General features: G+C 39.8%; 1 protein-coding gene across 5 annotated transcripts in view; it reads right to left on the reverse strand.

Annotated features, from left to right (window-relative positions):
• CSNK1A1 (casein kinase 1 alpha 1) overlaps positions 1–16,487 on the reverse strand; it is a 43,653-nt gene extending 27,166 nt beyond the window's left edge. For 3 of the 5 annotated variants that reach the window (XM_081035364.1, XM_081035363.1, XM_081035367.1), the window contains exons 1-2: positions 15,753–16,453; positions 15,083–15,189 (exon numbers count right to left, since the gene is read on the reverse strand). In XM_081035364.1, coding sequence (XP_080891490.1) covers positions 15,083–15,189; positions 15,753–15,875 — 230 coding nt within the window. In that variant the 5' untranslated portion in view covers positions 15,876–16,453. Of the gene's footprint in view, positions 1–15,082; positions 15,190–15,752 lie in introns of all 5 variants that reach the window. The other 2 variants (XM_081035366.1, XM_081035365.1) reach the window with 1 other exon arrangement.
• Positions 16,488–24,101: the final 7,614 nt, after the last annotated feature.

A 24,101-nucleotide genomic window follows, 5' to 3' on the forward strand; every position in this document is an offset into this window, starting at 1 on the left:
CATATGGGATTCAACATTCTTCACATTTATTTAAACATTTACTTGAAAGAAAAGCTCACAATGGAGAAATGGGAAGAGGTGGATAAAACATGAATAGTAAATGATATTAAAAGTTAAACGATGAACAAATTGAATGGGTTATGCTTTCCTTTTCTTTATCCTATTTTCCTTCCCTTTTTGCTCTTCTATTACTTAACTGCAGAGGCAAACCTGTGCTAGGGAGCTGTCAGGAACTTCAAAATCAGTTCTTGCTGTTACAAATATCCAATACTAAGAGTTACAGCATCTTTTTAATATAAATCTAATTTATCTAAGCTTTAAAGAAAAAGGATACAAGAAAAGTATACAAGAACACCAAATCCAGAAAGAGCTAATGCAATAAGAAAAAAGCACCAGGGAAAGCATAAATCAGCTCTCACAAGACCACATCTTATCTCCACACCAGCAGGTTTGTACCAGTGGCTAACTAACAAAACTACAATGAACAAGCAAATTTTACAACCACCCAACTAAGCTCAAATACAAACTTAAAATGTAAAAGGCACAAATTCATACTTCATTATATATTTTCACGTTAATTACGATTTCATAAAGCATTTTTTGAAAACTCATCTGCAAAGTAAACCTTTAACAATACTCCCATAAATTAGAAACCTGAGAATTAGATGAATTTGAAAACACACTTAAAAAAATATTTTATATTGGGCATTAAAAAAAAAATTTTTTTTTAAGTGTGTTTTGCCAGGACTCATCAGCTTCAAGTCAAGCAGTTGCTTCACTCCAATTGTGGAGGCACAGCCCACAGTGACACATGCGGGAACCGAACCAGCGACCCCGTTAAGAGCACCGCGCTCTAACCAACTGAGCTAACTGGACGCCCCTTTTATTGGGCATTTTTCTCCTTCTTGTTTAATTGTATGGGTATAAGGCATATCCACTTAACATTAAGATATTGATTTTAAAATCAAGACATTCTTAAAATCAAGATAAATAGTCCATAAAAAACAGCTCAAATATAAATGTCTCAAAGGTATTTTCCTCCATGGAGCAACCATGCACTTCTAAAATAATTAGCACTTTCCGCTGCGTAGATTATTAGTACTGTAACTCCTTAAACCTAAGTGACAGGTGTTTCTTTCATACTTCCTTTTGGTTTCAAGGCACATAATAGCTTTTTTTACTTAAAAGCTAACACCTCATATCCTCCCTATCTCTGCTTTCCACCTGTCTAACTCATTCAGACATTATTACACACAGATTAGGCGCCAGGAACAGTCTTCTACTTACCCAAATTCTACTTATTCAGTTTCTGCCTTTACCTCCATGTTTCCCACTTCTATTCTGAGAGCGTCTAACTCTCTATTTGCAATCCCAATGTCCTAACACCCAGATGCCAAAGAACTTTCCCTTCAGTAGCCCATCCCACATTGGTCTCCCATTTCACAAAATTTCCACAGCCACTGACTATTGCCGGTATCCACAATCTAACCCCTTGACAATACAATATTCAGCTGCTGTTACTTTGGTGTGTCTGTAGCTTGGTAGGCTAGCGCTACTGTTTGTATGTTTTAAACAGTCTTTACAAAACCTAGGCAACAAGATTCTGAGATCATTTAAGTTTATAGACAATCTGAAACATACCAACATGAAAATCTCACTCCTATTCTCCACCTCCTAGATGCTTTCAACCTAGAAACTCAGATCAATGCCTTTAGACTTTGGGTATTATTGCCTGACCAATCAAGGAAGTAGGCTGAAGAATAAGTTCGCAATTTATAAAACCATTACCTTTTCAGAGCTTCCAAAAATATACCTTAAGGTCTGAAGGAGATGGTAAGGCTAGATCCATCTCTCTGTTCTCATCTCCTTTCCCCTAAACCCATATTCAAACTAAAACTAGTTTTAAAAAAAAAATTAAGACAAACATCAAAGCAAAAGCATAGGATGACATATTCACAAGTCATCTTACACAACAAACATTAACAGAATTCAGAAAAGCAAAAGATGAAGAAAACTAAATTTGTCCAAAGAAGCCTTATGAAAATGGTCTGCTACAGGTCAGATCCTGAAGGAGGGACAATATTTTAAAAGGGAAGGTAGAAAGGGGCACACTAGGCAGGGGCAAGGACAGACCTATAGACAGTAGAGTGCCAAGGTGGCTGATAAGTTTCGGGCTACATTTTAATCTTAAATGGCAGGCTAAAAAGCTTTAAATTCTATAAAGAACTGGTGGGAACTATCAATAGAGTGTGACTGGAGTATAATCGAATCAGTATTTTAAGGGACAGCCTTGGCATGAGTATGCAATATAGAAACTGGGAGTAGGGGAAGGAATGACAAGGACATGAGGACTAATTATAAATGCTATATCACAATTAAAGATTTGAAGCTAGGGGTTTCCTTTTTCTGAAAAATCTCTGTAAAATGGAAGTATCTTAGAAATGACGAAATAAAACATTTTAAGCATCGTTATGAAACCTAAGGACTTCCAGGAACAATAAATCACTATAATTATCATAAGTATGCAATTCAGATTAAAACACCCCAATGTGTTCCATTGCTATGACTAGGGCAATAACAACAACGAAATTTATTTATTTTGGTTCTCCCATTCAGACTATTAACTCGATAGATGTGATGGTTAATTTTGTGTCAACCTGACTAGGCTAAGGGATTCTGGGTAGTCAGGTAAACCATCATTTTGGGGTGTGTCTGTGAAGGTGTCCCTGGAGACTAGCATTTGTATCAAGACGATTAGCATTTGAATGATAGACTGAGTAAAGAAGATCACCTTTCCTAAGGTGGAGGGCCTGAATAGAACAAAAAAGAGGAGGAAGGGAGAATTGACTCTTCAAGACCGCCACACTGTTGGTTCTCAGGCCTTTCGGCTTCTGTTTCTCTAGAACCTTAATCCAACAGGGGCAGCCATTGTATCTGCCTTGTTCACAACACCCTATTCCCAGCATCCAGCACAACGCCCTACACGCAGTAACTGCTCAGTAACATTTGCTGAATTAAAGAATGAAAAACCATAAGAGGTGGTAAAAAGCCAGGGAGTACTTAATGGGACAGATGAGGAAAACAAAGGAATGCAAAAACCCTCCCTGCACTGCAAGTTTAAAGTTAGCAGCAAGCACATACCCACCACCTTCCATTCAAACAAGCCAAATAATTACAAGAGTTTAAAAGTAACAGTTTTTAATTGGCAAGTCTCTCATGCCATTTATCTTCCCATCTTTAGGTTATTAATGTCAATCCTCACTGAACAACTAAAAAGTGTAAGCGCTGAATCAATGCTATGCCATACCCATTTTGTGCTCGCTTAGGCAGCACATAGACTAAAATTGGAATGATACAGAGATTAGCATGGCGTCCGTGCAAGGATGACACGCAAATTCGTGAAGCATTCCATTTTTTGGAGTGATCACTTTGTGAGGTATATAAATGTCTAATCATTACGTTGTTTTGTACACCTGAAATTAATATAATACTATATGTCAATGGTAATTGAAAAATACATTCTTAAAAATTAAAAAAAATGCCCACTTTGATAACATCTACATTTCCAAGAGACCTTCTCTTAGACTTTTTGCCAAGACATCGTCATCTAACCTTTAGGTTCCTTTTTGAGTGTAGAAAATAAGGACCTGGTCTAGTACAATCTTGCTCAACTGGAAGAACCAGCTCAAACCCCAGCCCGCTTTAGGTTGCTATTAACAGTTCCAGCCACCCTACCCATTTGTCTATATTCCTTTTCATGTTCCTATACACTAATACTTATGTGTGCCATTCTTAACGTGTAATTTTGCCATTAAGAGAAATATTCTTAAATTACGGACTCCTCTTCCCATTCTTAAACAGAGTCCAAATGACCATGAGCCAAAGAATGTACCTACAGGCTATTCTTGTTAACTTTTCTATACTACTTTTTCTACCTGTTTATTGTAAACATGCCACATTGGTTTCTTTTCCCTTTGTTTGTTTTTGGTGTGTGTGTGTTGGGAGAAGAGTTACACAGCAATCTTGTTTACCAAGAATTAACAGAAAACCAGGAGGTAGCCAGAATCTGGTCAGGTGTCTAGTTCTCTTTCAGAATGGCTGACTACATTTTGATTCATACTAACTCTTTTCAGCCCTTCTCCTTAAGCTCCCCTTCCTTGCCTATACTTGCTCCTTAGATTTGTGGTCTTCCTTTTACTTTGAATACAAGGAACCTAGAATTCAATGATCTAACTTGATTTCTCCTGCCATCAAAAATTTAAGCAATCTATTTCCTCTTGCAATTTCACATTTAACATACAGTTCAGATTTTAAAATGTCAGGAACACATTTTTATCCATAATCCTTTGTTTGGATTTACAACTTGCAGAAATACCTTTGAAATCATTTGGGACCCAGAGCATTTTCACGAGAGAAATACATTCAGTGCTATTTGGCTACTGCAGGGAACTGAAAAATCAGGTTTAATAAAGAAAACAGACACTGTAGAATACAAGCAACTAAAACTATAAATACAAATACAGGTTAAGCTGATTTCTTCACAGTGACAACTGATTTATTAGACATGAAGTAACTGAAAAAGGCTACAGTTTTAGTTGTGGGTATGTTGATCAGAATAATTCTGACAATGTGATAGTTTCAAGAAATTTTAGACATTAATTCAATCTTTTACTTCACTGAACCCCTCCCAGGACTGTTCAACCTTCTTTAACTGGGGAAGACATTATAATCTCACATCCCTGGGGAAGACATTAACAAGCGTGGAAGTAATTTAAAACTGAACAAGACTAGGAAGGGAAATAAATATTAGAAATCCAGAGAGACCAATGCTGCATCAGATATATTTAGCCACAATGACCAAGAACTTGTGTTGTTGGTGTGGGGATTGAAGTAACTCATTCTATTATACACAAAGAGTTCTAAACCTTTCTGATGCCATGGACCACCCCCCACCCCTGTTGGTAGTCTGATGAAACCTACAGATCCCATCTCAGGTTTTAAATGCATGAAATAAAATATAGAGCATTATAAAGGAAACCAATTAAATGAAAATTCAGCTACCATAAAATTAGTTTTAAAAATCAATTTTGATATAGTAATACACATGCAGTTTATAATGCATTAAATAAGATATAGAGGCAGGTCTAATTTTGAAATCATAATGAATGTATTTTGAGATACCTGTGACAATAATGTAACATGAAAATACCTGTGATTTCTATTGGTGATAAAGCCATAGGTGTTGCTTAGTGAAGGTTTTTTGCCTACATTTATAACAGAAATAATAGATTCAGTTAGGTTTATGAAAAATGAAGATATTAGGCTGGTGCAAAAGTAACTGTGGTTTGAAAGGTTAAGAACGACTGCAAAAACCTCAATTACTTTTGCACCAACCTAATATAATTTTTTTTCTATCCAAATTAACCGACCTCTTGGAAAGTGGGACTGGGGGATATCTCTGAACTATGTTAAGAACCCATGCTATACACTGAAATTTTTGAGGTAAATAGATGTCAGAGTAAGATTTAAAACTCGGGCATCACGTGTATGCTTTACATAGAATACTGTCCAGTAGGATGACTCATTTTTCTTCTTCATCCTAACTCTCCTCATTGTCACCACTCATCCTTTGCTCAAAATATCATCCCTAAAATCCTTGAATTACGCTGTAACATTCTCAATTTTTTCACTCTCCTTGTTGCTGGCTCTTTGCCTTATAACTTGAAAAGCTATAAAAACACAAAACAAAACAATGCGCTTTGGCACGTGTCACCATCTACTACTAAAGCTACTACTCATCTATTCCTTTTATGGTGGACACCAATATTTAGGGTAGCCAACAAGACAAAACCAAATAATTTGTTTTCATAGCTTACAGCTCACCGTGTGTAGGCAAATGAATAACACCATGTGATGAAGGCGAGAATGGTGCTGAGAGGGTACAAATTATGGGGACCCAGTCTATCTTTTAGAGGGAGGCATTAGGGAAAGCTTCTTTGACGAAGAATGGTTGATTCTTGAAGCATAAATGGAAGATGGCCAGGTGAGGGAGTGGGTGGGGGTTAGGAGGGAACCTGAAGCTTGGTATTCATACGAAACTGAAAGGGGCCAGCAGGGCCGACACACAGCAAGACACGATCAACTTATTTTCTTCTTTACCATTAACTTGTTAAAAACCTGGTTTGTATCTACCACCTCACTTTTTTTTTGTTGGTTCCCAGTAAAATGGTTATTGTGCTCATCATACTACCCCAAAATTGTATTTCCAAGACCACAAATGATCTGCTTTGTGTCAGTCCCTGCCACCGCTCGTGGTAGTGGTGGTACTAGAGACAGCATGTGGAGAACTAGAAGCTGCAGGGAGATACAGTATCAAAATAGACGTTCCCACTAAGAAATGGAAAATATAGCTACAGTCTTCACAATACCAATTATAAAGGCATGATCAAACCTTTTCTGATAGGCAAATATATAGACAGAAAGTACATTAATGGTTGGCAGGATATGGAGAGTGATTGCTAATGGGTTCAAGACTTCCTGTGGGGATGATGAAAAGATTCTACAATCAGATTATGGTGATGGTTGCGCAACTCTGCATTGACTAAAAACCAATAAATTGTACACTTCAATGGGCAAAGCTTTCTGTATGTAAATTATCTCATCAAGGTGTTAAAAAATCTTTTTCCAGAATCTACTCCTCCAGTCTGATTCAACACTCACTAAGCACCTATTTATTATGTGTCTGATACAGCAGGAAAGTGCTGTAGGCATTGTAAGGTCTAGAAGAACAGATAAATGACAAGCGCAATATGAGAGCAACAGTAAGGTAAATACAAAAACACAAAGGAGTAATTTATTCAGAGAAAGTAAAAGGGAAGGTTTCCTAGATAAGGTAGCATCTGAGCTAAATTTTGAAAGACGCTTGGATTATTGTTAGCTTCCTAAATAATCAGCTCCAGTAGCTCCTCTATGGTTTCATAGTGCCATTTTCTCTATGAAAACCAACGTCCCTCCCCCATACCTACCAAAAAAGAGAAAAGTTTCATATATGTGAGGAACTCCAAAATCTGGCTTGTTCCCTCACCAGACTGCCCTCAGCCTGTACCACTGAGTCAGCAGTTACTTACTAAGCATCAATATACACCGGGCTCCATTCCAGCCAAACCCAAACCTTTTAAAAAACTCACTTGTCTATTCCTTGGACGTGTATTACCTCTTCCTAAAAACTGACTTCTTTTAACTTCAACAGCCCATTATCCCAACTCTTCTCTTGCTTAATTCTGAATTTCCATCAAGGGGTTTGGTCCTCACTTCTCAATTTACTTGCTGCACTACCACTTCTATGCTGATCTTGCTCAGCTCTAACCCTAGTCCTAATTCCCTGGCCTAAGTTTAGTTCTGTATTTTCTGCTAACTTAACTATGTAAGAGCTAACTATGTAAGAGCTATGGGATACCCTGTGACTCTAAACTGAACATGTCCTTTCCACAAAAGCCACATTAAGGACAAAACAGTCTGAAAGGAACCAAAGTTTTGCCACCCCAAAATATTCCTTTTGGAATGCTGACTTTAAGCTGGTTATTAAGAAACAAAAGACTCAGAAAGAACCTTTCACCCTCCCCCTTACCTGCGTGAAGAAATGCAGACAGAAAAACTGCTTAAAGGAAGGGAACAGGCACGTTAGCATCATAATATAAATGTAGCAGACTGTGAGAAATCTAGCAAAGCCTGTTGAACTTTCTTCTGTCCTTGTACCATTGTTTCTGGGTGGCCCAGCAAGAATGTTTACGTTTGCTCTTTCTGCCTACGTGCAAATTGCCTGCTTTCCCTTTGATATCCCAGGCTCCTGCCCCCTTTTCTCCTTTGTCCAAAAGGGTATAGGAACCTCAACTGCCCAATGTGTTTTCTGGCTTTATATTTTCATGGCACCCCCACACATACACATCCATAATAAATTGTGGACATTTTCTGTTAATTTGTCTCATGTTAATTTGATTATTAGCCCAGCTAGAACTTAGAAGGTAGGAGGAAAGTTGTTTTTTTTTTTGTGACCCCACCTGGCAGTGTAGGGAAATGAACTTCTGATGTTGCTGAACTAGAACCCAAATAAATTCCCAAAGGCCAACACCACTGAGATGCTAATAGATACTCAAGCATATGAATGTCCACAATAGCAAGCGTTTACTGTGAAATTAATGGACATTAGCATTTCAAGATATGGTGGTATCTTTACACCAGCATTCAAAGCTAAATGAACTAGTACACTACATTTCCATTTGTAAATTGGCTGCCAGCTGGTGAGTTCAGCTGAATGTTTAAGAAATAGTGAGTACTACAGAGATGATGAAATTCCTATTAGGAAGTGAGAAACTACGTGCGCATCAGGTACTCCTAAAATTCTATAAATGTGGATGAGCCACAACTTTCTATGGGGTTCCATTTAAAAAGCAGAGGCACACAGATAAAATAAAAGCAGAATCTTTATTATGAATCATTAGTGCCTTCTTTTCACCCAGCTCTATGCTAAAGAAACTTAAAAGATACTTTCATAACCAAGACATGGTTCTTTTGCTCAAGGAGTTTCTAGAATGCTTTCTTGTAGGAATCTATCTGAGAAGTGAGTAGGAAAATGATTTCAACATATTGGTTTTGGATAACTTTCAGAAATCAAAGCACTTGATTATATCAGATTACAATGCACTTTCCAGTACCATGTTTCCTGGTATAGGATTTCCTGAATTAACCTAATTCATAGGAGGGGGTAGGTAAGTTAAGAAATCTGCTGTATCAAATGGTAGCTCTAGGAAAAGATGGGAGTCAGTGGGTATGGACAGGGAAGCACTACTATTAATCTCTAAAGTACGGTACAGTACAGCGGTTTCTGAACTTTGCTACATAAAAGAATCGCCCCAGAGCTTACGATGCCCAAGTCATACCCCAAACCCAATTATGTCAAAGTAAGTGGCTCAGGTTAGTTAGGATCCCGCCATCAATTTTTTAAAGTTCTCCAATATGCAGCAAAGTTTGGGAACCACGGTATAGCTGAAAGAGGCAGTAGAATCTATTCAAATACCATATTAGCTATGTAGCTTTAGGCAAATTAACCACAGATCCACAATTTACATGAAACCCCAATTTACAGGATTGTTGTTAATGATTAAACAGAGACCAGGTACAATGCTTAATGGTCAACTATTTTTTTATTCTTTGCATGTAGATGTTAAAAGGAATGTTTGGCCACAGTGAATTCAACCAACAACCTACTTGTTTGAATAGTACATATTAACGTATGAATAAAAGGCAACTATACATTACAGTCAGAACAAACTAACACTGCATCAGAGAATGAAAGAGGCATCTTTTACCCTACTGATCCTATCAATTTATATGATGCATTAAAAAAACACTTAAGACATAGTTGGTCTTACCAAATCACTTTTATAAATGAAAGCTGACATTATAAATTATAGAATTCGTTCCAGGTTCAAATCTATATGACATCTCAGACAGAATGGGAACTCCTGACACTCACTCACTGTAACTTTTCCCACTTCCCTTTACATTGAGGATCAGAAAGTACTCTCTAGTTAAACCTTTTTGTAGAGCACTTCCAAAGTCCCTATTAAAACACACCCCACTGGTGACTTACAGATGAGGAAAGGGCAGTATTCTAGTTCTTCAGAAGAGAAGAATAAGTTAAAGAGCTCAACTGCCACTAGGTATTCACCACTCCCACCTGATTATTTTATTAGGTAAATCTTATAGTGACTTCATGGCAATAAACAGATTATTAACCTGTAGTGTTGCATACGGACAAACATCAAATCCAGAAAAAATATGTATAACTTTGATCCAAAAGATGAGCAGTATTTAAAAAAATCAAATATTCTTGATCTCAGTAGAGGGTACAGGTTACACCAGTGTATGCATTTGTCAAAACTGATTCAATGGCATTTTAAAATCTGTACATTTCAGTCTATGTAAATTACATCTCATTTTTCAAAAATCCCAGTAAGACTTGCACTTGTGGTCTGGTCATTCAAAATTTCAAGAATCATCTAAGATGGTACTGAAAACAAAAACTAACAAAAAGCATCATTTAAAGTAGGTACTGTATTTTGCCATGTATAATGCTCATTTTTTTGCCCAAATTTGTTAAGGGGAAAATAAGGATGCGCTTTATACATGAGTCGTACTAATTCCATATCTATCTGCATGTTTTTAATTCTTTTATTTATGCTTATGAGTTAAAAGTGTAACTCTAGAAATCAATAACGATATCCGTTTTCAAAATACCCTGGAATACAATAATCGGTTTTATTGAACTTGTGATAAACTTGCAACAGAGTTCTTGGCCTTCTATGATGAATAAATATCTTAAATTTGTTACCTGTACATAAAATGTCTTGCACCATAATATGCTAAAAAATAAATGCCAAAATTCCTTTATAATACAAAAAAACAAAGTACCCAAATATAAACAAATAAAAATTTAAATTAAAAAATTAAAATGCAAGATTTTCCCCCTGAAAGTCTGGGCCAAAAACGTGGGTGCGTATTGTGCATGGGAGTGCATTATGCATGGCAAAATACAGTAATCATTTATATTATGAAAGCTAGTAAGGCACTCATTTAACCTCACAAACAGGATAAGCTTAAAAGATTCAATTTATAACATCTGTTTTAAATTCTAGTTTTTTTTATAGACTTCTTGACATTAAAGTTCTTACTAAACATTGACATTAGAAAACCTTATTAAATAATACTTTAAGTGCAGCTTAAATATACTTTGAAACAAAATGATCTAGCTCTAAAAATAAACCAAGGTAGTAAAATCCGTGTACTATATACTATGCATGGGTTCACAAGTATTTACGCCAATTTAAAATACAAATAATGTCCAACAAAAGCTCTCCTCCTGCAATCTATGGATTCAAAAGGGAGAACAAGAATCATAGGGAGAACAAGAATTATAAGCACCTAGCTAAAGAATACAAATAGGTTACTTACATTCATAGAAGAGCTGGATGAGGCCAAATGCCATAAAGCGATGGAAGCAAAGTATGGCTCTGCAGCATCAAATGAAAAAGTATGGGGCATGTGAGCCAGCATGATTTGACCTTGACATAAAGGTGAAAATGGCTCACAGGAAAATTCAGTTGGGAGACTCTAGTAACACCTCTGAGGTCAATAGCCTTTAATTTGTATTATGAGGCGTTGGGCGCTTTCAGGTTTCATCCAGCCTCAAAAATGCTACCTACCTAAGCCTCATTACATCATTCCACAACTAGTAATCTACTGTAAGCCAATATAAGCATCCTTAGTATACTGTGGATTCAGTTACCCTATGAGTTAAAATCGCATTTCTCGTGCATCCAGTGACCTCTCTAATAAAGACATACCCACCCAGTGCAGATGTCCCCTTTATTCTCTGATAACAGCATTAGAACTTATTTACAGGATATATGTTCAGTGCCCAAAAGCTAAGATTAAAATTTAGGCTGCTTTTAACACTTAAGAATAAGAATTAACTAGTACTTTATAACTATCTTCTATAGTAATTGACATTCAGAGGGCAAAAAAATAAAAAAAGTTAATAAAGGTAACAATTCTCCTATGCCGCCTCCCATCTTCAGTATTCACGATTTCCTTATAAAAATTTATTCCTTTAATTTACTTCCTTCTAAATAACCTATGGTTTTTACCTGAAGCAGATGGCATTTTTAAGAATCTCGAGTGGTATCTCACTACTAAATAATATTTAAAAATCCAGACACAATCTACCTGAAAAAAAGTCTTAAAATTTCAGAGCTGAAAGTTCTGAGATCAACTAGCCAGTGACTTTTAAGTAGGGAAACTTGTTCAAACAAAACCCTACCCAAAAGCTCATATTCAAAATTCTTTTTCCAGCAGAAGAGTAGGAAACCCTTAAACTGCTGTTTAGCACTCTCGTTTCCCACTCCAACAAAATAAGAACATTATTACCAATAACTTGGTAAAATCTTTTTAAAACAGACCTTAAGGACCGATGGACCCCAGATCACTCAGTCAATAACACTTGGCGGACCTATAGCTTGGTTATACCATTACTGCTTTAGAGACTACATTAATTCAGTGGCACAAAGAAAGGAGGGTTGTAACACAAATACAGTAATTTTAATTGAGCTCCCAGAGGGCCAATTCACAAAGTCCAAGGATTTTAGTTTCTTAAAAATATCAAGAGACTGAATGTCATCCTCTCATTCTTGCTCTGTATACGGGATGCTATGCCTCTCTGTAACAACAGATGCCTCAATAAGGCCTTTACTTAGCAAGGACCTGATTAGGCAGGTCTGTTAAGTAGGCCAGGGGCTTTTCAGCCCTTGTTTTAGAATATATGAAAGTATCTTAAAGAAAAGGGGGATGAGGGTGGGAAGGCAGGATGGGAATTAGTGAAGCATAAAGGCAGCAAAATCTAAATTTTTAGTGTCAACACTTCTAAAACAATGGATAACACACATAGATTGCCTTATTTAATCTAGCTAAACAGTCAATTTAATTAAACATTCACCAAGTATTTATTGAATATATACAATATATAGGTAATGTGGAAATAGTGGGGAACAAACTGCAGGGACAGGAAGACACTGCCACCCGAATAAAGAATGCTTATGGAAGTCAGTCTTTCTTATTCTTTCTGCTTCAGTGGAAAAAGTTCTCACACTTTAAAACCAATAAACCACTTTTCTGTGTATGTACTGACTCTACCACTCCTAAAACAAACGTACTTGGTTCCCCACCCTCATCGAATTACTACATTCGGCCTAAGAGACTACTCCCAGAGGCCAGCCACACACTATTCTTGGATGCCTGCCCCAACCAGTTCACCAAGCTTTCTTCCTTAGAGCCAGATCCTGAAATACCATCTTCTCTCCCAGGAAGCCTTAACTTGAAAGCCAGGTTAATCTCCCCAGCTCCACTCACAATTCATAACTAACACAACTCTCTGTGCACACATCTTATAACAGACGCCTATTATTTTGTTCACAAGTTCATTTCCTGTATTCATGTTCTTATTCAGTATATTAACTATTGCTTCTGTTGGTGTATATAAAAACTATCAGATAAAAAGGCATGTATTTCATTTGGATTTAGCACTGAAAATGTCAGATGCTCGGTGCTTTTTGAAAATGATTTCAAATACATTAAATTCAACCTGATTTGTGAAATTAAAATCTCCCAACATGGACGAATCTCAAAAGCATTATGCTAAGTGAGAGAAGCCAGATACAAATGACCTCATTCTATAAGACTGCATTCACATGAAATTCTAGGAAAAAACTAGTGATGAAAAGCAAATCACCAGGGGTGGAAAGATGGGATTAAATGAAAAGGGAAAGATGTTTTCAATGTTTAGGTTAATGCAATTGACCGTGTTTTATTTTGAGAAAAAGCTAGATATTGTAATCAAAATTTTCGTTCTTTTGGGGATGGGAATCATTTAAAAATCTCAAACCTGGATCATCTCAGATATCTCAAAAAAGAAACCTGAAATTGTCTTCCAAATAATTTACTTTATTACATATGTTTTATCATTCAATTTCTCCATTAAAAATTATATCAGCACTGGACATTTTTAAAGAATAGTTACTTTGGTTGTCCCCACATCAGAATTAATGTATGTAATCTAGTTCTTAATTCAAGATTTGAGGAATAGAAATTGGACTAGAAATAGAGGCTACAGTAAATACCATTTCACTTAATTCTCAAGTATCTCTGGATCTTTTTGCAAATATTATTTTTGAGTAATCATTGGAAAATCGCTGGGTTTTAAGCCATATTTTAGTTTCTATTGCAGGAAGAAACTCTTTAATCTCCAAAGTCAAACTACTCTAGGGGTGGCTAATTAGCTCAGTCAGAGCATGGTGCTAATAACACTAATGTTGCCAGTTTGATGCCCACATGGGCCACTGTGAGCTGTGCCCTCCTTAAAACAAAATCATATATATATATATATATATATATACACACACACACACACACACTCTCACACACATAAAAATATAAATATATATGTGAAAAAGTCAAACTATTCCAAAACCCTTTCAAGTTAACCATTTAAAAACCCAATGTCTTTACCTGGTTATCTTTTATTCTCATTACTATGTGCCTTCACCAATATCCTGTCCTCCTGCCCAACGGCCACAATTTCCCTGATATGATCAGTTATTGACCAAGTTAACTCAACAGGTTCAAGTCCCTAGTCTAACTGTGGTTCCGTGTAACCTTTCTTTTAATACCACTGATTGGAGGAAATTTCAACATAGGGCTGTGCTCAAACCGCCTTTGCCATTAGCCGTAAAAATTTAGGGCACAGACTGAAATGCAGCCAACACCGCCATTCCCGAAAGGGTAATTAACGCCTTTAAAGGACTCTGAAGGGTTTGTATAGTATAATTTAACAATTTCACGTCGCATCCGCTGCAGAGATCACAAACAGACTGCCATTATGCCATGTCCTTCCTTGAACCCCACCGTCGCCAGCAGCTCTATTCCTGACTTTTCAAAGGTTTTAATCCACTCAGGGCTACGAAAGGGGGAATCAAGGAGGCTTCCCTTGTGAACCCAAGCAGAGAAAAGGTCAGGAAAATGCGGTTGGGTCACGTCGTTCCGCCATTTTCTGAGCGGAGGAGGAAGACATGTTGGAACAAAAACACAACAAAAGAGCAGCCATTTCCCAAGGCAGCTCCAATGGCAACGCGATCTGGCCGAGCCCGTCACTCCGGCACCTTCCGAGCCCCTTCTCCGGACACCCCTAAGCGCCAGAGGTGCCGACGCGCCGAGGGCAGCCGCCACCCCTCCGGGGAGCTCCCCAGGAGGGCCTGCAGGCCTCGCTGCCAACGCCGCCAGGGGAGCGGGGCGGCAGCTGCGCGGAGCAGCCGGGCGCCACAGGCCGAGATTCGGGGCCGAGGTGGCACGCTTAGGTTCCCTCCGTGGTCGCGGTGACTCGCGGCCCCCAGAAGCCGGGTGACCCCCCAAGGGCGGGGCGCAGGGGCCCGGCCGCCCCCCCCCCCCCGGCCGCCGCGCGCCTCGGGGTCCTTACCGTATGTGGGGGATGCCAACCCCGCCCTGAAGGATCTTATAGAGCTTGCTCTCGTACAGCAGCTGGGGATGCCGGGCCTTCTGGGACTCGAGCTTCACGGCCACCTCCTGCAGGGCAGAGAGGGGGCAATGGCACCACCACCGCCGGGGAGTCAGGTCCCTCGGGGAAGCGGCGGGGGGGGGGTGTCAGCAAAGCCCCAGCTCGCGACTGAAAGGCGCAAGCGAGAGGCGGGGACGCGAAAGCTCCGGGCCATCACAGAGGCGACGCGCCTCGGCGGCCTCCTCGGGGCAGTGACGACACGGGCAGGTCCGCTCGAGTGCAGGCCAAGGACTCGTCCCGAACACGCAGGGCGAGGGGCGGCGGGGGCGCCGGCCGCCGGCCGCCGTCCTAACGGGAACAAGACGCCCCGGAGCCCTAAACCGCGAGCAAGGCGGGGGGCGCGGAAGCGGGCGGTGCCGCCCTCACCTTAAGCGCCGGCCCCCAAGTTCGACTACGGCACGTTGTGGGCCCGGGCCGGGACACGCTCCCGTTCGCCCGCGCTCCCCACCGGGTTCTCGCCCCTTTCGGGGAAGAGCGCGGGGGCGGCTCCCGTGCGGCGGGCACAGGTCCGAGCCGCTCGGGGTGGGGGCGGTGGGGCCGCCGCGCGCCGGGAACCCCACCCGGGGGTTACCTCGCCATTGGTGATGTTGATCGCCAGGTAGATGTCTCCGAAGGAGCCAGAGCCGATCTTCCGGACCAGTTTGTATTTCCCTCCGACAATGAATTCGGCCTTGGAGCCGCTGCTGCTCGCCATCCTGAGACACGACGACGGAGGCTGGGGCCGAGCCCCGACACCTCTGGGGGGCGGACGGGGGCCTCTGCGCTCGTCCCCGGGGCACGGCCGAGGCGGACGGCGACAGGACGCAGGGCACGACGGCGCGCGGCGTCACGGGGCGCAGAGCCGGCCCAGGGGCGCCGGATCACCGCCGATCCGGCAGCTTTCTTTCCGCCAGGCCGCGCTGGGTGAGGGCTCCTCGCGTTCCCCAAGCCGGGCCGCTGGTTTCTGAGCGGCCCCCGCTGCCTCGCTTTCGCCGCGCGGTCGCGGGCTGGAAAAGCGGCGCGGTGAGTTAGGGCAGCGACACGGCTGCCACCACTGCTGCCGGCTCCCGCCCGGAGGGACCCCTGTCACTCCGCCGACGCCGCCATCTTGTTACTTCGGCTCCAGCCAACGCAAAATGCCCCCAGTCCCCGGGAGCCGCTTCTTCACGGCGCTGAGCACTCTGGGAAAGGGATCTCGGGCGCTAGCCCCGGAGGGTCGGCCGCGAAAGGGAGGGCGGAACCGGATCCGCGAGAGCCGCGGCCCACGCGCCCCGCGTCACCTAGTCACCGCCCAACTGCCCATGCGTAGTGCAACCCTGCCGACTGCGCGGGCGCGAAGTGGCCTCTCCTCACCCCCGGCCCGGCTCACTTCCACTTCCGGTCGTTGACTGGTCCGCTCTGGGTACCTGTTTGTTACCCCCTTCCACACGCGTGGTCTCTGCAAGGGCGCGCGGGCCCAGGCCTCGAGAGCAGTTAGAGAGGAGTCATCTTCATTTTTCATGGAAGATGGAAGCTTCAGGTCTCCTTGGAGTTGGGTATTGACCTTTGCTCTTTGTTTGAGGCGGTTTGGGCTTTGATCTTTCCGCCACTCCCCCCTACCGGTCGGTTCCAGCCCAAGTCCTGTTTTGAAAGAGGCGGGCGCCTCTGGTGGACGGGGTGAGAAAAGCATCCTTGAACAGGCTGAGTTTGTTCAGCAGGCTCCTGATTGTAACAGGGTAGCTGAGTAGTCTTTGGAATTCTTCTCTCTGCTAAGTGTTGGAGACCCTCTTTTCACAGGAGGAGAAAGAGGGAAAGCAGGAATCTTGCCCCCTGTGTCTTTGTGTTGCCCCACTGATACACTTGATCCCCAAGAAAAGAACCTAATATCTGATTCATCGTTTTAGTGGCCGATAACAGTTAACAAAATGAAATTTACAACTGTGAAAAAACTGCACATACAAGTCGTTACATCTACCCCCCCCCAAAGAAAACCTGAAGAATCATATCTTGATCGTGTGGAAAACTGCAGCATTTGACACCCCCAAAATAGGATGGAACTAGAAATAACTATTACAAGATAAAATTGATGACGTTTAAAACTTGACGCAGTATATATATACATATATACATATATATCAGGGGTGTCCAAACTGCAACCCACAATCCATTTTTAATCGGCCCACAGCAAATTCCAAAAGATATTTAGTTTACTTAAATAAACCAGGTGAGGCAATACATACTTCACCTCGAGTGAGTGGCGCGGCTGTTTGTGTATTTGTACACCCCTGATGTATATACATATATATACATTTTTATTTTTTTTTGCTTAAAATTGATCAAAAAATTAAATCTCGACTGCATTTTGCTTTATAAAATATCACCTTCTAAAATAGGGCTTGGTAGTTAGTACTAGTGATCATAAAAGAAAATAACGTCTGTAATATCAGTCAAACACTGAGGAATGGATTCAACCATGAATGAATCAAACCTCAGTTGTGAAAATTTAAACAAAATCTCTCCCAAATTATTTTATTAAAATGGAAATGGGGGGGAAAATGTAGACTTCACTGCAACTTTGAAAAATGACCAAATTATTATGATGGACTTTATCCTGGAAGATACCCGAATTACAATTTCTCCATGTTTCTCTAATTCTGATTTAAATGTGCGTGTGTCAGAACTTTCGTCTAAATGTCTTGAATTGGAAAACGGGAAGAGACTTCCCCTAATGTTTAGTATAAAGTTTTGAGGCACTACCCAAACCCAGGCTGGCTAGCTCCCAAATCAGCACTGTTAGAAATTCTCCTTTGGTGACTCTAAAGCATGTTTGTTTGGCCTACTTGAAAATCTCTGCTGTTTAATTCTGGTTAAAAAATAAATAAAAGCCAACGGAAGTTTAATGGATTCCTCCGCTTTTGGAGTTCCCCTTAGGTATACATTAAGGGAGTTTTTGGTGTGGTGAGGATACAAATGCTGGATTGGGGGTAGAGGTATGCATGGAGTGGACGAGATCAGTGATTCCCAAAGATTTGTGTACAGACGGGCAAGTTTAACAAAGGTTTCCATATAGGTATTAGAAAAATAATAGCCGTATAATGCATTTTTTCTTTCATTTATGTAATTTCAAATTGTACTTTATTCTGAGATTTTTATCTTCCTATATATGTGTCATTAAAGGGCCCTAAAGTGCTGATGGTAGGTAGCTGTTTTGTTAATATATTTATTTGGCAAAATTAAGGTTGACATTTTATGTCTGCCCTCTTTTTTTCTTTTTTGAACTTTTATAAGCTTTTGAAATCCCACATTCTGGGACCCACTAGTATAAATGACTTTAGAAGCCCTTCCAATCGAGGTTCTATGATTTTGTGTATATATTTGATGTGCCTTCTCATTCATTTCCAGCCTGCTATAGTTAGTTACTATTCCAGCACTGACGATACCCAGCAAAATGTCACTGACAATACTCAGCAAAATGTACTAAAATGCTATACGCGTGGTCATAGCCTTTCAAATGTGATTTCAGTTGATCCCATCTTAAGGTTTAAATTTGTCAGATTTAAGAAGGACAAAAGTTAAGACTTTTTTAATGTAGAAAAGGAAGTTTTTAGGTTTGGGCTGTGACTCAGCCTTTTCCTTAAAATCATGTGTCATTTGTGGTAGCTTTCAGCCTCAGCAACTGAAGAATTACCTGTGTTAGGTGTTGCTGTTTTAAAGGTACAAGTCATTCTCTACTTATTGAATCAGCAACAACTTTGGTGTAATGGAAGGAGTCTTCTAAAATGTGACAAAATTCAATTCCTAACTCCTGGATTAGATGAATTCACTAAAAATATAATAAAGTATAGGGTAAAAATTTTAGACTTTAAGGGAGATTTGGAGATCATCTAGTTCAACAATCATATTTTTAAATGCCTTGCAATTTACAGAGTGGTTTCACACATACCCCATTTCTGCAAAAATATGACCTAGCTGGGCAGTCAGCTCTAATGCATCTTTTGGAGCAAAAATTAATATAAGACCTTATATTTTACTATACTATATTTTACTATATTAAGACTATAGTAAAGTCTTATTTTACTAAACTATAAGACTGGGTATAATATAATATAATAAATATAATTAATATAATATAATATGATGTAATACCGGGTCTTATATTAACTTTTGCTCCAAAAGACGCATTAGACCTGATTGTCCGTCCGGCTAGGTCTTATTTGGGGGGAAACACGGTATCAATTGTGCCCTGCTAGGACAAAGTGGCTTGCCCAAGATCATACAGATCTTAGTGGCAAAGAAAAGACTGGAACACCAACCTTTAACCAAAAGAAAAAGGAAAAGGTAGAATGCAAATTGGAGCAATCGTGCACCAGTGATGACTTCTGTGTTCATAGAGAGGTCAAAATGCATTGAAAACTTTTTTTTTTTAAAGCCACAGTGTTTACCCAAGAAAAGGTCACTGGTAATCAGAGTATGTTTTCAGTAAAATGATAGGGACAAGCACGAGAAGTATAGGTGGATGTTGTAAGGAAGGGAATAAAAACACAAGGGTGGCCCGCCAATCTCTAGAGTTGTTAGGTACAAATAAATAGAAAAAATGGAAGGCCTTAGGATGTCAAACACGCTTTCAGGTGTTGTTTCACTGTTACAGAGCCCTGTGCATAAGCAGCGTCAGATAAGTTGAGTTAGTGGAGTAACTGAAGAGATGAGGACATCAGAAATGTCCTGCTGGGTCAGAGTGATAATCCATTCAGTCTGTCTTCCAGTCATTGACAACGACAGCAGTTCTGTGTCCCTTTCTTGTCTCAGTTCCCATTCTTTTCCTCTGCATTTGTTGTTCACAAGGTTTTGTCACAGTGGACTGTTGCGTCTATGGTAGCAACTTCAAACACATTTGAGACATTCTGTAAACATTTTATGTAGTCATTAACCATACATTTATTTCAATTCATTTTATTCTTTGAACTTATTTATGCTTTTGACTCATAAGGCTTCGAGACTCTAAAGATTGGTAAATTCCATATGTATGCTACCAATGACCTTTTAATAATCACATAGGCATATAAAGTGTTTCTTGTGGTTTTTTTTTTTTTTTGGTTTTTTTTTTTTATGTGACAAATACTCATTTGAAATATCTGGAAAATTTAGATAAATCAGAAAAAAAGAAAAAATCTTAGAGATAATCACCACATATTAACATTTGCTGTATATAAATATCCAGTCTTTTTTCTGTGCATTGTGTGTGTGTGTGTGTGTGTGTGTTGCTTGTATGTGTTATCTATCAGTGTATATGTGTGTATACATTTCATTTTATTTCTTAAAATTTGCAACAAGTCATCATAGTGCACAGTTTTGAGACTGTTTTTTTCATTTAATGATTTGTTGGAGACATGTTTCCATATAAGTAAATAATTTTCCAAAATATCACTTTTAATGTCAACATATTAAATATGTATCATATTAACAGAACAACATTTAACCAATCCCAACTGAGTATTCTGGTTATTTCCAAACTTTTGCTAGTATAAACAATGCTTTAATGAATATTCCTGTAGCTAAATCTTTGCTCGCATTCAAAATTAATTGGTTAGGATATATTTCTACAAAGGCTACTGGTCTTAAAGCTCCTTGTATCATGACAACTTCTGATTCTGTTTTGGTACAGTTTGTGATGATTAAACCTATATTCGTGGGCTATCCTATCTTCTTATTCCTTAAGTTTTTCTTTTCAAATTTAAATCCTAATCCTTTCATTCTGTCCTTAAGAGATTGTTAGGTTTTCTTTTTTGACCAGCATTGTTGTGAAACCTACTAAACTTGGAAGAGTTCTTTTCTTTGCAACTCCCCTAGTCCCTTCCTCACACATTTCAAAATCTCAAGAATTCTCCAAGTCAGGTTTGCAAGCATGTGCTCGTACAATTGAAAATGTCCCTTTTATGGACACAGCTAACAAGACACATTTGTTGTCCATTAGTGAAATAATTATGTTCTATAGGTATTTAGAGTTAGTTGAAGAGGGGTGATTAGTAAGAGGTCAAAGGACCCTCAAAATCAAGAATATGGTTAATCAAGTATGAAAAACAGAATAATCTCATCTATGTTCAAATCTCTCATATTTTGCATGAGCTCAAGGATTTCCACAGAAATCAATATTTATTCTCATAGAAATAAATGTGCAAGATTTTAGAGATGGGGGAGAATCAATATGTCACTAACAAAACAGAATAAACAGACTTTACTACAGAAATCTTTTAAATGCTTGAGTTAGGCATTTCAGTGTACTTTGTTAAATGAGAATGTGTCCTTTTCTGCTTTTTCTGTAAGTAAAATGTTGCCATCTACATTTAAAGTATTAAAGGACCTGGAAGTTTCCCTAACTTTAAGCAAGAGCCCATGAAACAGTACCAGAGTTGTGGAAATTTATTTTATTCTAAAAAGAATTGTTTGGGGTGGGAGAGAAGCCAAATTATCCCTTCATTTGGGTATTTAAGGGCTAGGTTAAATGATGTAAGGAAATCTAAGTAGTCAAGAAATCTGAATTTTAGTTGTGACTCTACCTTAAATATTTTCCTAGGTTTTAACGTTGTAATCTTTTAAAAAGAAGTCAGATTCTAAGGTTCTTTCTAGTTTAAAAATATAGTGCTATTTACTGAAGATGACGCCCATATTTTGATGTAGAAGGAGGAAATTAACATGCTCTTTTTACAGCTTCTTAAAATTAACATAATACATGAAACTCTGATGAGCAGGTCCTCACCCATGCTCATTAATACTTGATTGTAAGGAAAATTAGATTCTCTAACAGTGAAACATAACAATAGGAAGTTAGAAATTAGAAAGATTGGGGAATTCCTTCTTTTAAACATATTTAAGAAAGGCAATATAGTCATCCTTTGGTATCTGCCGGGGAGGGAGAGTTGATTCCAGGACCCCCGAGGACACCCAAATCCACATGCCCAAGTCCAGTATAGGGAATGCTGTCGTATTTGCATATATCCTGTGTACATCCTCCTGTATACTTTAAATCACCTCTAGATTACTTATAATACCTAATACAACGTAAATGCTATGTAAGTATCATTTACTGTATTGTTTAGGGAATAATGACAAGAAAAAAGTGTGTACATGTTCAATACAGACACAACCATTGTAGGCCGAACATATGGTTGAATCCACGGATGTGGAACCTGGGGGTACAGAGGGCCAACTATAATGGTATCTTAGTTTTAGATAAGGTAGCTCTCCTTGGAGGTGGGGGAGAGGCCTCACTTAAATGACCTCTGTAGGTCCCTTTTAGTCTAAAAAAAAAAACTTGCTTGATTCTCATCGAGGAAAATCATGAAATGATCTTACTCTTCAACAGTCTTGGCAAGGAATGAGAGTTAATAGTGAAAGTCAAGCAAAGTTAGTTTCTTGTCCTTTTAGATTACTGTTTCCACTAGCCCCACCCCTCCCTCTCAGAGTTGCATTGAAGTAATGCCTGAGGCTTTAACTCTTGTCTGCAATGAACATTCTGCACTGTAATATTTAAATGGCAGAGATATGTCCTGACAGGGAAAAAATTCAAATCGTTGATGTTCCTTGTACTCACTGAATACCTGACCAACTAAGGCCAGGACTTGAAAAGTACTATGAAAGGTGCATTGCCTGAGTTTCCGCTGAGTTCCCCACTCCACTTCCATTATCTTATTCTGGTCAATCTGTCTGACCTGGCAATATTTAGATAATCAAATTATACTTTAAAATTTCTCTTTTAATCAGATGAACCATTAATTACAGGAAATACACTGTCATGAACGGCATTTGGGGATATTTGTGTTGGCTATTTTTATTTGGAAGAGTCTTATTAGTGTTTTGGAGTTTCTGCGATTTCTGTGTCCCTTTCTTAGCCGCTGTTCTCTTCCTCTACATTGTTCATTAGCGAGGATATGAAACTGCTCCCTGTGACTCATTATTACTCACTATATTAATCTACTTTTCTTTATGAGACTAAATTTGGAAGATGCTTGAGTTGCCATTCCTGAGGAGAGCCAGTCCTAAGAGCACATCCTGTTAACTCTCACCTCTCCATGCTCCTGCAAATGGAATAGCTGCTCCATTTGATCCTGGCGAAATCCAATACCACCCAAAAGACCCTGCAGTGAACAGAGAGCCAGAGGCTTGAATGGGCAAAAATGGAACTCTGAATCCTAGGGGCCTACTGCACAAAGCAAAGTCAAATCGTATTCATGTAGCCCTCTACAGTTCATCAGGTATTTTGTGATGCACTAACTCCTGCTTTTCATGACCTGTATTAAAGGTAGATAAAGCAGCTACCGTTCTATTTGTCTTGCATGTGAGGAAGTGGAAGGTCTGAAAAGGTGTGGTGACTTACTCAATGCCCCCAGCTTGTGAGAACGCCCCCCGGTTCACTCCCCTGTTCTGTGAGGTATGTTTGTTCCTCCTCACAGTTAGCCTTGCCCTGTCCAGCCCCTGTGTCTGCTCCAGGCCTGGATAAGGAGCTTGTTAGCAGTTCCTACCTCAGTACACCCACATTTGACATAGATCACCCCCTCCAATTGGCCGGCTCAGCCCGTCTGCAGCTTAGTTAGTCTGTCCAGTGTCTCCATTTTGCAACTTGGTGCTCAGTCTGGGTTTTGACTTCCAGCTGTGCCTGAACTCGCACACTTTTGAGAGCTGATACCCATCTCCCTGGCTGAGTCTCAAACTCAGTAGTCCCTGGCTTTCTAGCTCATTCCTTGATCCTGGTTATCTAATCTCAGTTATGTACCCCAATCTTCCTGTCCCCACCAGCCATCCCTCTTAGACTATGCTGCTTATACCTGCCTTGCCCAGTGTTAATTACTTGTCTTCTCCCCCTTTCAGATTCTGAAGCCAACTGACCTATTCAATAATAATTGTAGCTATCTACAGGACTTTCCAGACCCTCCATACTTCCTGTCAGACTCAACCTGATTTGAACTCC

The sequence above is a fragment of the Rhinolophus hipposideros genome, assembly GCF_964194185.1.
Source record: "Rhinolophus hipposideros genome assembly, chromosome: 23".
Lineage (NCBI taxonomy): Eukaryota > Metazoa > Chordata > Mammalia > Chiroptera > Rhinolophidae > Rhinolophus > Rhinolophus hipposideros.